This window comes from Macrotis lagotis, chromosome X (assembly GCF_037893015.1).
Source record: "Macrotis lagotis isolate mMagLag1 chromosome X, bilby.v1.9.chrom.fasta, whole genome shotgun sequence".
NCBI classification, from domain to species: domain Eukaryota; kingdom Metazoa; phylum Chordata; class Mammalia; order Peramelemorphia; family Peramelidae; genus Macrotis; species Macrotis lagotis.
The window spans coordinates 352550444-352566221 of record NC_133666.1 but is presented as its reverse complement, the minus strand read 5'-3'; the positions used below and the strand labels follow the sequence as shown (position 1 = coordinate 352566221).

The 15778-nt window shown below is 34.3% G+C and overlaps 1 protein-coding gene across 6 annotated transcripts in view; it reads right to left on the bottom strand.

The window, feature by feature from the left end:
* The window catches only part of TRIO (trio Rho guanine nucleotide exchange factor), a 600806-nt gene that overhangs the window by 99390 nt on the left and 485638 nt on the right, over window positions 1-15778 (bottom strand). For all 6 annotated transcript variants that reach the window (XM_074199605.1, XM_074199606.1, XM_074199601.1 and 3 more), the window contains one exon: window positions 14307-14406. In XM_074199605.1, coding sequence (XP_074055706.1) covers window positions 14307-14406 — 100 coding nt within the window. The remainder of the gene's footprint in view (window positions 1-14306; window positions 14407-15778) is intronic.

Below are 15778 nucleotides of genomic sequence, written 5' to 3'. Positions count from 1 at the left end.
TTTTGGACTGACAAATGACAACACCACAAATGAAGAACACAAAATATCTTTGAGAACTCAAATTAAGTACTTATATAAGAATCAGAATATTATCACAGACCCAACTGATGCCTACAACCATCTGAATATAATATGATACATAGAAACTTAAGCATAACTTAAAAGATAGATGTTGCCACACCAAACACTCATAATTCCCAAACAATATGGGATAAAAACCTTTTGAACTATAGAATCAAGAAACAAGCAATAAAATTAGGTAGGAATGGGAAGTTACTGGAGTTATAATGAAGATATTTTCAATGAATTATATCCATGAAGATGAAACTTTATCTTATTACTTTCATTTAACTTCATTTAAAAGTTATTTTATTCACTTATGCAAGGGGTCTAAAATATAAAAGAATGATAGGATAGTGAGTTGTGCTAGGAATATTTCTAGCCACATTCCCATTTGAGAAGAATGAGATAACAATAATAATAATAATAATAATAATAATAATAATAACAAAAATAAAAATAACTCAAATAGAGGTTCAAATAGGCTTTGGAAATGTTCTTAAAATATACTTAATTTAAGCTGAACCAGCTACTTAGAAGTATACCAAAACAATCATGTGAACAGAAAGTGCAATGAAGTGTTTTTTTTTTCCTGCTCTGCACTTTCTTATGTGTTTTTACAATATACAAAAGATTTACTATTTATTATTTAAGAGAATACAATGCTGCTCTTCATTATCAGGCCAAGGACTTAGTGGTGGTGACTGAGATAAATATTGAGATATTTTTCAAATTCTGAGGAGAAAAATCTATGTCAGTGCCTCTCCTGAGTACACTAACTAATATAGACATGCTACCCATTATGCATTATCTCATAATTGTGTGTTTTTGATTTTGGTTTGCGATGTTATATTCACCACTTACTAATATCATATATTTTAATGAAGGGTTTAAGTTTCAGTGGCAGCATAACTTTTTTTCTTTTAAGACAATAGAAAATACCTGGTTTGAATTATTTAGATTGAAGGAATTTTTCACTGATAGGGATGAGTTTGTGTAAAGCAAGTTTGGGAAATGAAGGCTGTTTATGATTAGCATGGATAGATGATACAGAGAGTCTTCTCCATGAATAACTTTGCCTCAAGGATCTAAAGTTTTGTATGCTGAAGATCAATTGCAAGTGGGTGACTTTGGCCAATTTTCTGTGGGGGAACTTTCAAAAAGGACATGGAGGAAAGAATTCTAATAAAAGCCATTTTTCTGTACTTTTATGAACAAAATGCATCCAATTACTATGAACAATCACATCCCACAAGCTCATTCATTAGGGAACCCCACAAAAGTGTCTTGTGAATTAAAAGTGGATTTCACACAGAGCTGTACAAAAAAAAATTTACTTGGTAAAAGAGATTAGAAATGAGACATTTAAAGTGTTGGCAGTAGTCACAAAAGAATGACTTCTAAGCACAGTCAGTACAATTCCCAAAATAATGCTATTATATACCCCAGGTCATCACCCCCTCATATTTCCTTCTGTGCTAAATAAATTCTTTTAAGTTATTATGGATCCTATTTAAGAGTGTTTAGTCCAAATGTAAACTACAAGAAGAATTCAACAGAAGAAGAATTTTTCAATATAAGAATTCTTAAATATATTTAATGAATGAGCTAGGCATTCAGTTATGGAAAATCTATGGTTCAAATTAGAATTTAAAGGTGAGATTAGTAGACCTGTATGGGTCAAGTAGAGGCTAATTAAGAAATACAAAGTAGTATGTACTGAATGGGCAGGGCTGAGTCAGTAGTAAATTTCCTTCCTATCTTCAAGGTACCGAGAGAAGAACCAGAAAAACATACTTCATGTCTCAAGTATTTTCAAGTACCAAAACATGTGTGTATTATTTTTCTAGGCTAGAAAATTGGGAGTAATCTAGTAGTACAATTTAGAGGGGCAATTGTAGTGGATTTAAATTGTTTCACTATTACTTATTCTTTCAATTCTAGTCATTCCTATGTATACTGTTCATGCGACCGGATGAACAAATATCTATGAGTACTGTTACTTATGACAGAAATGATCCAAAGGAAAAATGGAGGAGGATGATATACTCTCCTTCCAACTATATATAATAGTCTGGATAACAGGACTTAATTTTTCCTTTGTGAAAAGTTGGAACAAACTCCTTTACATTATTATTATGAATCCCATTTAAGAGGATCACAATGTTTTGTAGAAATGAAAAAGTAGGTATAAAGGGTAAATAGTTACTGCTAAATTTGATTGCTTTTTTCAAGAGTGATTCTGAGATATCTTCCATGCCTTTTTTTCATGTATCTTAGAATATCAACTATTTCTCATCATCACTCTTAAATTTGCACCACTGCCTTCTCTGAGTGTGCAAGGTTTGGTCCACGTACTTTTATCAACATTTTAATTTCTTTAATGCCATTTTTGGATTCTCCAATATCTCAAGAGCTCAAATGTGCAAACTATATTATCATTAACTGACAAAATACTTTGTTACAATAACAGTTAAATATTATTTTTGCTTTTCTCTTTTTCACATTTCACATTTTCATTTTTAGTTTATGTTCTTTCATTTTCATCCTAAAATATTTCTGGGGATGTTAGGGTTTTGTTGGGTATATTTTTTTTATCTCTAACACTTCTTGATGTTTTATGAAGTAATATTTTTTATAATAGTTAACCCCCTATGTCTGAGATTTTATAAATCTCAACACCTGGTTGCCATATTTCCCCACTTGGAAAGGAAATCAAAAGTTTGCCACTCTGGCTCTTCTTGGCTCCCTTACCATGACAAATAATTTACATCAGTTAATCTGTCTCAGGAAATCCTGGTAATGTGAACTGATATCTGTTCTTTTATCCATTACCCATTCTGGAATAGAAATAACTCTTTAAAATGGTTCTAGTTAGAGATGCCTTAATTATATACCATATCTATTTTTTCTGCTTATAATTTTATTATGGCCTTTTATTAATATTATATAATTTGTACAAACAACTTCACATTCCTAAAAGGACATCTGCCTAGTATTGTAACAATAGGTTCCATTACCATTTGTGTAGTTTACTATTAACAAATAAAGATGAATGTATGATTTACTTCAATTTTAAATCAACATTTTCCACTTGTATGTAGTCTATGTTTTGTTGCATTTTATTATTCTATATTGCTTATTTACATTTAAATCATTGCACATATGATTTTTCTGGTTCTTGTTCCTTTCTTCGGTGCTCTAATTAATGTAATTTTTCCATATTCCTCTGAATTGTTCATATTCATTGTCTGCTATGGCAATCTATCTCTTCTGATTTTTACTCTTCTAAATTGTTATTATTTTGACATGTATGTCACTGAAAATTAAATTGGAAATGATTACCATATTGATAATTAGTGTGCTTAAGTCAATTCATTTTGGGGGGTAATATGCAGGATTCGGCATGTCCAGAGGTTCTTGGATCTTTTCTTGAGGTATCATGGCATACAGTATGAACTTTCTGCATAATTGTAAGCTTTTGCCCTCTTTCTTTTCTTAATCTTGAGTCTTATTTTCCTACACATATTCTATGCCTACTTCTGGACTGAACTCACTAAGTATTACTGCATATTTAATTTGAAGTATCTCATTGAGTTCTTATTAAATTCTCCTACTTCCTCATCCTGTGAACAGATGTTGGCACATAAGCAGCAATTATCTTCATGGGTGGTCTTTTTGCTTATATTCATCCCGAGCAGTGCAAGATGAGATGACCAAGTTTCCTGTGAAATGTTTTATCATGTTTCCTTTGGATGTACAATTAAACCAACTCTGGCAACTCCTTTATTCACCTCTCACTGGAAAATCCATGAGTTCCATGTAGTTACAATTTCTCTTCTTCTCATTTCAGTAATAGTACATATATATATATATATATATATATATATATATATGTATGTATATATATCAATTTTGATATGACTGAGGGTCTCACATTTAGAGAATTTAACAACCAGGATAAAGTTTAAAAACTGTGATTCCTAGCAGCTATGCTCCACTTTATGTCACTGTTAAAATCACTTGAACTGCAAAAAAGAGACCTATACAAGCCCAGGGCCATGTAAACTCAGTTTTATCCAAGAGTTCTGAATAAACTACCATTACATTTTATTTTCTGAAAGACTAAGAGAGCATACAGAACAGTAAATTTCAATTGGGAGTTCCAGATACAGGAGAAGACTCATGTTTCTCTACTTTATTCAGTAGGTTCTTCCAAATTCTATCACATAAATGGATTGACTATTATTTTGATTAAAGAAACACCAATGGACTTTGGAGAAAAACAGAGATACTGAAGACTGTAAAAATTTCAAAACTGAGTTATATTTAAAGATTTAGTGACTTTTATAATTAAAATGTTTTCAATATATGTAAAGCAACTGGGCCAATCCAATCAAATTCCTTGATAAAACTTTTTGTTGATACTTTAAAAAATTACATGAAGCCCCAATTCCCCAGGTCAATTTTACTGCCTCATTCTCAAAGTGATTTAAACAACTGGAATTTAAATGTGCACTCACAGCTAACATTGTAGAGGCAATTCATGCCAAGTCTTAGACCCAGGTGAATTGTAGCAACTAAGTTAAAAAACTCATAAAAAATAAGAGCCATTTTACTTTAGATTCAACAAGACAACTTAATAACTGGAGAACCCTGCTTGCTAAGGTTGGCTTTCCCACAGGATACACCTGATTTTACCCAAAGTTTTGTTGTTGTTGCTGTGCTAGCTATGATTTCTTTCCATGTTTCCCCTTTATTATCACATATGAAATACATCATCAATTTAAGAGATGATATAGAACATATAAGCATCTGCTTCAAAAAAAAAGACAAGAGAAACCCAACTCACTGACCTGAAGAGGCAAAATGTTTACATTTTGAGTTCCTAATTCAAATTCTACAGATGAGTTATTATGTTTAGAGAAACTCTTAAGATGCAAGAGTTCCTTTTCAAGAGCAGCTGCAAAAGGGAACAACTGGTGTGTCCTCTGGAGGCTGGTCAAGGTGCTTTGAGTGTGGCACCTAGGAGCAGAAGCATTCAGTGATGTGAGCTGCCAATGTGTGTTTCAGGTAAAAGAAGGCTGATAGCTCATATCCCTTATTACCACAGGTGCATCCAAGGAAGTGGGAAAGAAAGAAGCCACAGGTGAAAGTGGACAAAGAAAGTTGAAGCTTCTAGACAGAAAGTTATATTCTGACAGGCAAAAGAAGGTGGTCAAGCTCTGAGGCTTGCCACAAAGTTCCTTCTCCTACAAAGCCATCATGGTGTGAGCCAAGGGTCAAGGATCTGACCTGGCTTCTAGTGCTCTATCCATTCTAGTATCAATTCAATGAAATTAGCCATGAAAAACTGAGGGATCATATTTTTTGACTAGCATAACATGTGAATGATAGACAGCTAGGTTTACTTTTGAACACAGGTTTAACCTGACAGGTTAACATAACATTGACCATGGACTCTGCATAAGGGAGAGTTTTCTCTTTCCATTGACCCCTGAGGTTGTGAGGAACAACTTGGATAGTAGTCATAACCATGGAATGAATGAATAAAAGCCTCACTAATGTCCAAGATTTATTTTTATGTTTTTTTCATTTTTTTTAATCTTGAGAACTCAGAACACTTAGAAGAGGATAAATGGTGCTATGCAGAGTCCTGCCTGGGTCTGGAATCAGAAAGACAAATTTGGTCTCAGACACTTACTAGCTATGTGACTCTGTGTTACAACCTCTGTTTGTCTTAGTTCTCTGGCTCTTCTTGACTCCCTCACCATGGCAAATAATTGACATCAGTTAATCTGTCTCAGGTGATAATAACCTTACCTGTCTGCCAGGGTTGTCAAAAGGATCAACAATTGAGATAATAATTATAAAGTAGTTAGCAGAGTACATACTATGTGCCAAATAAATATAAGTTATTAGTTAATTCTAACTCCTACTCCTACTACCACTACCACTACTACCACTACCACCACCACCACTACTACTACTTACTACCACCAGTACCACCACCACCACCACCACTACCACCACTACTACACTACCACTACTACTGCTGCTGTTGCTACTGATATGACAAGTAAAGGCAAGGGAAGAATAACTGGCAGTTACTTACCCTTAAGTCCCATGTCCGTCCCTTCCCCTGTCTTCACTACCTCAACCCCTGCCCCTTATTCACTTCATGTTTCAGGCCTGCATTGTTGAGCTCAATTTAACAAAAAATACTGTGGTTTTTCTCTGTAAGTATCATACAGCTTGTCCCTCCCTCTGCTACAGAAAATATATGGTAGTGGGAGGTATGGATGGAGGGAATTACAATCATCAACAACAACAGTGGAAAAATATGGAAGTAACTTTTATGATGTATTTATCATAAATAATGTGATCTACCTGAGACAGAGCTGATAGTATCTGAACACAGACTGAAACACACAAAACCCCCCCCAAAAAATTTACTCAATACTTTCTAAATCAATTGAAAATAATAAAATTCATCATTAGTTTTTGTTGCTAAAGAGTAATTTTTTCCTTAACTTGCTTGATCCAGTCCTGCTCCCAGAACAACTGCTTTTCCATTATATGCAAAACACCATGCAAGATAATGGAATTGGGAGGAAGGAGAAATAGGTCTAGATAAGGAAAATACAGATCTTGCTTCTAAAGAGCTTAAAATCTAGTGGTGAAAACCTAATATGAAGCATTGAAACATATATAAATAACTACAGTATAAGACAGACTATATGCCATAGGAGAGGCACAGGGAATGTGCTTTTGGGGTTCAGAGAAGGGGGGAGATCCCAACCAGTTGGGCAGATCTGAGCTAAGTCTACAATGGAGGTGGGGTTTGAACTTGGAAGAATAGAGAATATGTCACTAGCTGCAAAGAAAATAGTTTGGCTCAAATATGCTATTACATAATCTAGGAGTGGACAAATCATTTGATTGCCTAGGCATCTCACTGCTGGGTGGCCTTGTGTTTTTGTCTTATCTAAACTTTGCCTCAGTTTCCTTGTACTTAAAACATAATTAGGTCTTTCCCCTCCCTAACCAGAGGAATGCTTTTGGGACAAATGAGCTCAGAATCTGGCATGCTTCTAAAGCATTCTAATATGTCTGGTAATGACATATTTTTATGCGATCACTGTTATTATATAAGAATTATGAATATTGGCAATAATAGGCATAAAGAAAGTTAGTATTGTGAACACTATTCTAGCAATTCCAACAAGCACAGAAAATGATGCATTTTAAAACTGATATTTTCATAGAAGGAAATGTGCTAGTTTAAGCTAAGCCTGTTTTGCTCCGATTATATTATACCTTGGGAAAGTGGTTCTCTCTGCCTCTGCAGCAGACTTTTTTCCTAGCAATCTTTAGTGCCTCATCTGAGAATTATTAAAAGCCCCGGTCAAATAACATTCTCCTTAGGAATTCTCTAAGAGACTGATTCAATTCCTTCCCTCCACCCAACATCTGTAATGGAGCCAAACTCTGCACTAAAAACTAACCCACAACAGGCACCATAAATTAAATCAAGCAGGCAGGAGATGGTTAAACAGTTTTTCTTGCCAGATTGGTCTGCTCTCATCATTTGCAAAAAGCCTGCAAATCAAGGCTGCAAACATATAATGGTAGAGAGGACCTAGGTGATTAATTAAGAAAGAATGCTGTCAAAGACAAATGACTGTTATGTTAAAGTCCAGGAAAAAGGTGTCCTTAAGTGGGATTACATCTTAGCTTGGTGAGAGCTTTGTTCCCACAACTCTCAAAATATGTACTCCCCACACTTACAATCCTATCTTTAGGTTAGCTAATTCTTTAACTTTCTACCCAAAAAAGTACCCAAATTAACAAGAATAAAAAAGCACAATCATCCAAGTCCCCATGAAAAATAATTACTTTCACTTGCCTTTTAAATATTCATCAACTTCTGCCTTAGATACTGTTTTTTTTAACTTTACTAAAAGTTTACTGTCATTAACTTAGAGCAGTTTAATTTGCTACAAAATTCAGCTTGCAAAAACTGAAAGGTAAAATACCATTCTAATACTTTGTTAGTATATAATTCCCTTATTGTAAGGTTATAAATTCAGTTTTTTTAAACTAAGTTTAGTTGGTATCTTTTATTTTTAAACTATAATAATTTCTGTAAATACTCCCTTCTTCCCCTCCATGGCTTCCTTAGCTTGCACTTTCCATTATAACAAAGAAAAGCAGCTAAGCAAAAATACCCAAAATAAATAACACTTTGGTGGTTAAGTATATTCCCCTGCTCCTTTCCTGAGAGGAGATCACTTGAATTAGTTTTTCTGTATTTAATGGCTAGGATTGCCCAAATTCCATTTATAAAAATTGAGTCTAGGAGCAGAAACAGATAAACAAAGTAAAATGTTATGACAGCCTTGTCATCATGAACTTTATTTCACAAGCACCAGCAAAACATTCTTAGGGAACTCAGGTAAATTAGGTAATAGTTCTAGAAGCAGATGTAGATTCTTTAGAAATTCAAGAGTTAAGGAATGAAGTTGAGAGACACCAGATAAGAAGAAGTGAAATAAAACAGCAATTTAAAGCCATAAGGAAATATCTGAAACTCAATTCTTAAAAAAAGAAACAAATCCATTCTACAGAGACTTCCAGAGTAGGATGATTAATTTCTGCAACATACAACTTTCTATCCTTGGAGAGAGATGGAATGTAGTGTCAATGCTGGGAGATAAAGTGATCTAACTATATGACACATTAAAAGTAAATACTGGGGTAATCACAAAAATATTCATGTAAAAAGAAGAATGTAGACAGTGACCAGTTGTGTAAAGATGTTCATTTTTAAGTGAGTTTAAAATTTGGGATGCATTTTCTCAACCAAAACAAAAATAATCTCTGCAACATTTCTCGTAGACACTCACTAATCTCCTCTAATATTGCCACCACTTTAGTGAAGTCCCTCATGAGTTTACACCTGGACTCTTGAAATAACATAGTGGTGGGTGTACTTCCCTTTAGTCTCTCCCCTCTCAAATCCATTCTCCATTCAATTATCAAAATGATTTTCCTAAAATGTAGGGTGTGGGTACGGGTCCTCAAACTCTAGTGGATCTCAACTGCCTCCAGGATCAAATACAAACTCTTAAATCTAACTCACTTTTATATTCCATCTTTCTTTCTTTTTTCATTCATTCATTTATTTATCCATATGCCTATGCATATTTTAAGTTACAAAATTTCCTCCTATCTTCCCTTCCCATCTTCCCTCCCCTCAGCAGTGAACAGTCAGGTTAGCATTGTACATACATATTTTTTTTAGGTTTTTTTACAAGGCAAATGGGGTTAAGTGGCTTGCCTAAGGCCACAAGGCTAGGTAAATAATTATTAAATGTCTGAGAACAGATTTGAACTCAGGTACTCCTGACTCTAGGCCTGGTGCTCTATCTACTGCGCCACCTAGCCAACCCTGTACATACATATTTTTGATAAACATGTTTATAGATTAGTCATTTTTGGTATGAGGAATAAGGACCAAGGGAAAGAGACACACAAGAGATACTTTTTATAAAGTGTTCATCAGATTCTGAAGGGTTTTTTGTTTTATTTTATGTTTTGTTTTGTTTTTCTTTTTCTGGATGGGGATAACATTGTCCATAACTGGTCTAATACAGTTGTCTGCTGAGACAACTGCTGAGAGATCCAAGTAGTTTTTAACCTAATGACATTGGTCTCTTAACTAAGAAACCAGCTCTGGGCATTTTCTCTGGCTGTTCCATACTCCTGGAATGTTCTTACTCCTCAACTCTTTTCCTTGGCTTCATGTCCCAATTAAAATTCCATCTTTTACAGGAATACCATCTCGGTCCCTCTTAATTCTAAAGTTACCCCTTCCACAGCTTGGGGCACAGAGTCCCCTCAAAATAAAAAAAAACCTACATAAAATTTCCTTCATATCAGAGAAATCTGAATTATTATGATATTGAATGATAAAATATATTGATATTATTATACAACACTATACCTATATTTTATGCATTTTTTGTCATCATCTGGCCTTTGTGTGTTGTCTACATTTTCTGCAAAATTTCCCCCAAATTCCCATTTAGCTTCTTATGCCAACTCAAAATATATTGAAACAAATATTGAAACCATAATGGGGAAAGTTGGGATGTGGAAGGGAAAACTATAAGCCTTCCCTTTCTTATTTTCTGTTTATCTTCTATATAACTAGCTTTGTCTATATTTGTTTGCTCATTGTCTCCCTAATTAGACTGGAAGTTCCCTGAGGCCAGGACTATCTGTGGACATTTTTTATAACCCCAATGCTTAATACATGCCTGACACTTAGTAGGTGCTTAATAAATGTTATCTGTTTGATGGATTCTCTCTTCCTTATCTTTTACTTCCTTGAACCAGATCTCAAAAGTTGTTTAATTTTCAGTGTGAGCATTAATGCCTCAAAAACTGGCAAAAGTTACAAATCAGCAATTGATTTATTGTTTTGTTGATTGTCTTGACTTAAGAAAGTGATATAGAAAATGTTAAAATGCAGACTGACTTAAAAGTGACCTCTTCTTTGTTCTTGTTCCCATTCCCAGCTCTCCCCCCAGAGAGCTTATTCTTAAAACATTAAACAGCAAATTCCTGCTCATACTTTAACATCCTCTCACCTCAACTGAGACTCTCACCACTAAGTTCTGATTGCCTCTGAACCTTAGGAGAAGCCATATGGCACAGTGGATAGAGTGCTGGGCTTGGGCTTAGGAAGACTTGAGTTTAAATCTAGCTAACTGGAATGTTCTTTTAACATTGTTTTTAAGCTCAGTTTGCCTCAGTTTCTTCAAATGTAAAATAGGAATGATAATAATAGCACCCACCTTCAGGGTTGTTATGAGGATCAAATGAGAGAATATTTGTAAGGCACTGCCTGACTCATGGTAAGTACTATATATATTCACTATTTTAATGTTACTATCATCATTATCATCAAACAACAACAACATCAACAACATCAATATCTTGCTTAGTTCCAGGCTTACTACTACTTTACACAGTTGTCTTAAGGTTATTTGGCTTGCACTTACCTCCTACCCTATACCCTTCTCTAACTCCAGGTTCCATATAAGTTGTCTTTCCTTATTAGAATATAAAGTTTTTGTGAAACCTTATTTGCCCATGTTTCTGGTTTCTAAAACAGTATCAGGAACATAGCAAACACTTAATCGATCTCTTTCTCAACCCCCCCCCCATTTCTGTCCTTATCTTTCTCTCTTTCTCTCTCTCTCTCCATTTCTGTCTCTGTCTCTTTCTTCCCCTTCCTCCTTCAAAAAGAAACACTATTGGGGGTGGCTAGGTGGTACAGTGGATAGAGCACTGGCCCTGGATTCAGGAAGACCTGAGTTCAAATCCAGTCTCAGACACTTAATAATTACCTAGCTGTGTGACCTTGGGCAAGTCACTTAACCCCAATGCCTTGCAAAAACCTAAAAAAAAAAAGATTGATAAGAAAGGCAAACACATACATACATACACATTTGGTTTATCATGGATATGTATGTACATATATACATGTGTGTGCATACTCACACATAAAAATATATGTATATAACTCACCAGTAGAGCAAAGCTATACTAGCAGAAAGAGAGATCTACTTATCATGTTAAATAAAATTTTGGGGTATAGTTATTCTGCAATTGGGAATGACAATGATGCTGTGCCTTTTCTTCCTTTCAGAATTGAGTCTAATGTAATGGAACAATTTTAATATTTAATGGATTAAAATCTTCTTTAAAGAAAAAAAGTAAAAGACAACAGTAAAAAAACAACAAAACCCCACACATTTCCTAAAAGTTAAAAAAGAAAGCTGTCAAGGGATGAATCTATGGCCTTGAGCTATGCTATGTCATCTCTGATATTCACTGTGATTTATTCATTGGCTTAGTTTTAATGGAATTTCAAATGTGTTCTTTTTGTTTTCCAAGTCTTCTGCTCTTAGTTTTCCTGCCTATTTTGATTTCTTTATTCAGTACAAACTAATTGTCTAAAAATTCTTTGCTTTCCTATTGTCTTTTCTCTTGCTCCCCATATATTTAACTTCATTTGACCCTTGGGTCTATTCTCACATTCATTTCTCCTGTAAATGCTTCCCAAAGAAAACTTCCCCCACTCTATACAAGTGGCCAGAGGTGGGGCCTGCAGAAAGAGAAATGATACCAGATGCTAAGTGCATTATGCCTGAACACGTCATTTATCTTCTGGTTATTATTACAATTACTAAGAAACATTTGTGGAAAGTCAAAGTTTTAGGAACTGAATAAAGGAAAATAAGATATAGCTTGCCTAGATATAGTTATGCTTTCACAGGGCAAATCTTCTGGTAGGGGGCTTTGAGAAATTCCTAATTAAGTTACTGTTGTAAAAATAACAAATAATACAAAACTTTTTTTTTTCTTTTTTAGGTTTTTGCACGGCAAACGGGGTTAAGTGGCTTGCCCAAGGCTACACAGCTAGGTAATTATTAAGTGTCTGAGACTGGATTTGAACTCAGGTACTCATGACTCCAGGGCCAGTGCTTTATCCACTATGCCACCTAGCTGCCCCCTACAAAACTATTTTTAAAAAAGTCCTACATACTATAAAAGATAAAAGAATAGATACTATAAAAGATAAAAGAACATCTTTATTTTATTTTATTTTTTTTTTAGGTTTTTGCAAGGCAAATGGGGTTAAGTGGCTTGCCCAAGGCTACACAGCTAGGTAATTATTAAGTGTCTAAGACTGGATTTGAACCCAGGTACTCCTGACTCCAAGGCTGGTGCTTTATCCACTAGGCCACCTAGCCGCCCCGAAAGAACATTTTTATAAAAAGAAATATTTCTATATCTCCTTACCTAGATTCATGATTCTTTCCAGTATAGAGTTAAATAATGTTCTAAAATGCCAACTCTGGTCAATTTCTAGCTAATAGGTACTATTATATGGAGGAAAATAGAATACCTAAAACAATATAATTTTAGCATTAGCTAAATACATTTATATTCACACCATGAATATTATTCTCCCCATAGATTTTCTCTGTGGAATTAAATAGAAAAAAGAAACCAAGTTTTTCATTCTTTTTTCTTTGATATAGTTCATTTTTTATAAAAAAAAAAAACCCAAACCTCAAACACACTGGATTCAATTCTTTTATACTGTGCATTTCTAAAGGAAAATGAACCAGTAAATTTTTCCTTTTGTAAGCAAGTTGGTTTCAAGGGAAAAACCAGGCAAAAAACAGATTTATTTACCTCATATGATCATTAATAAACTTTGTTCAACAAGAAACAATTTGCTGTAGAGAATAAAACTCAGCTACTCTCTTTAAAAGTCTAAATTCAATCCTTCCCTTTATCTACTCTCCTTTCCATTCCTATTGCCCCCTCACCCCTTTAGAGCTTCATAGGTATACTTTCAGTTTAGTATTTTATTTTTTCTTAACATTTTTTAGAAAGATACTACAAAAACTGGGATCTAATATCTCAGTTAATAGTGGAAATTTCATTTATATGTAAGTACTGTCAGTTATCACAAAATTTGTCTTCCCTTCCTAATCCTCCTCTCCCATTAATTGAAATCTTCTTTGAAGTCTGGGATTGCTTCTTAGATTATACTTAAAAAATAACTATAATATCCTTCATATTGTACCATTTTTGAGATTGAGCTGATATACTGGAACTAGAAATTGAGGTAAAAAGAGATTAAGAGTAATAAAATCTGCTTTATTTCATTATTCAGGTTGTTTGTATATATCTTTAACTTATATCAATGTGTATGGGAAAAAAAGGAAAGAGAATTCTTTTTTTTTTTTGCAAGGCAAATGGGGTTAAGTGGCTTGCCCAAGGCCACACAGCTAGGTAATTATTAAGTGTCTGTGACCGGATTTGAACGCAGGTACTCCTGACTTCAGGTCCAGTGCTTTATCCACTGTGCCACCTAGCCACCCCAAGAGAATTCTTTAAGGGAAGACCTGCAGAGTCTTTCCTACAACTTCAGAGTTAAAAACCTAATTTGACCTTGACTGCAGCTAAAAAGATTGCCACCCTTGACTGCATGCCCTACTGTACCACTGTACTGTGTATAATACTTAGCGTATAGTTAGGATTCTAAAATGATGACCATCAACTGACAATGCATCTATCAAAAGAAACAAAGGTTGTTTCACATCAGACTGGAGAGTAGTCATTGACAAAAATGAGAGGTTCTTTCTGTGACTTACTTTATCACTGTCCAGGGTATTCTGAGAAGTACGGGAGGCAATTGAAATGGTATCAGGTTGGCTACTGCCATCACCTTGACTATCCAAGTCCTCCCCATCCCTGTGAAAATAAAAGTCTTTTTGTTACTAGAAATGTCATTTTTTCTTCAAAAAAAAAACAAACCCCAAAACAACTGAACAAATTTATAATTTATTTGTAAATTGATTTTTAAAAATTCTACTATTTTCCTCGTGCTACAATATATACTACAGGAATTAATATTCTCAGGAAAGATCAAAACTTAAATTAAAATGGAAAATCTACTAGAATTAAGACAAATATTTTTGGGTAAATGGCAATTAGAAAGGTAATTTGATCATGTCTTTTAATATTGTTTTCTATCTAATCTTATTTTGTACAGTATGGGATCTTTAATATTTAAGTCCCTTATCCATTTGAAAATTATTGTGGTATATGGTGAAAGATGCCAAAATAAACCTATTTTCTGCCAAACTACTTTCTAATTTTTTAACAGTTCTCAATAGAACAGGGATTTCTTTACCCATTAGTTTCTCATTTATTATTCCTCCTCTCCTCTTGACACTGCTTCTACCTTAGTGCAGGGCTTCAGGAGTTCATGCCTACACTACTGCAATAGTCTTCTGATGGGTCTCCTTGCTTCAAGTTTCTCTTCTCTCCAATCTATCCTAATAGGCGTGATGACATCATCTCTATGAAATAAACTTCAATGACTTCTTATTGCTTCTAGGATTAAAATATAAAATCCTTTTTTGCTTTAGAAGCAGTCTTCTTTTACTTTATTCCCCCTTGACTTACTCTAGGATTATGCACACAGGGGCCTCATTACTATTTCTTACACACAACACTACAAATCCTGATTTAGGACATTTTCACTGGCTTTCTCCTGGGCCTGGAACACTCACTTTCTCCTAGTCTTCATCTCTTGCTTCCTAAATTAAGTTCTTAACTCCTAGATAAAGTTCCACATTCTATAAGAAACCCTACCCAGTCCTTCTTATTCCTTGTGCCTTCTCTCTGAGACTATTCCCAATTTATCCTGAATATGTTGTTTATATCTTGCCTCTCCCAATAGCCTGAGACTCTTGAGAGTAAAGACTGTGTTTTTTCCTTTCTTTATATCCCAGGCTTAGCATAGTGCCCACACATGAGACACTTAATCGATGTTTATTGATTGATTGTATCAAATAAAGGACTCACACTGAGTAAATCATAAATTCATGATGAATTAATATTTAGAAATGTTAAAAAAACCTGCTCCATTTTTCATTGGTCCTCCTTCCAGTTTTACATTTAATGCCCTTGGGATGATGATTTGGATCTCATGTCAACCTTTCTACAGACTCAATTTTTTCCTTGCTTGTAATCTGCTATATTCATCTGTAATTCCAAAAGTGAGTTTAATATTCTAAATAGTGCTTGGCTAATAACTATCTTCTTGGAAAAGACATCA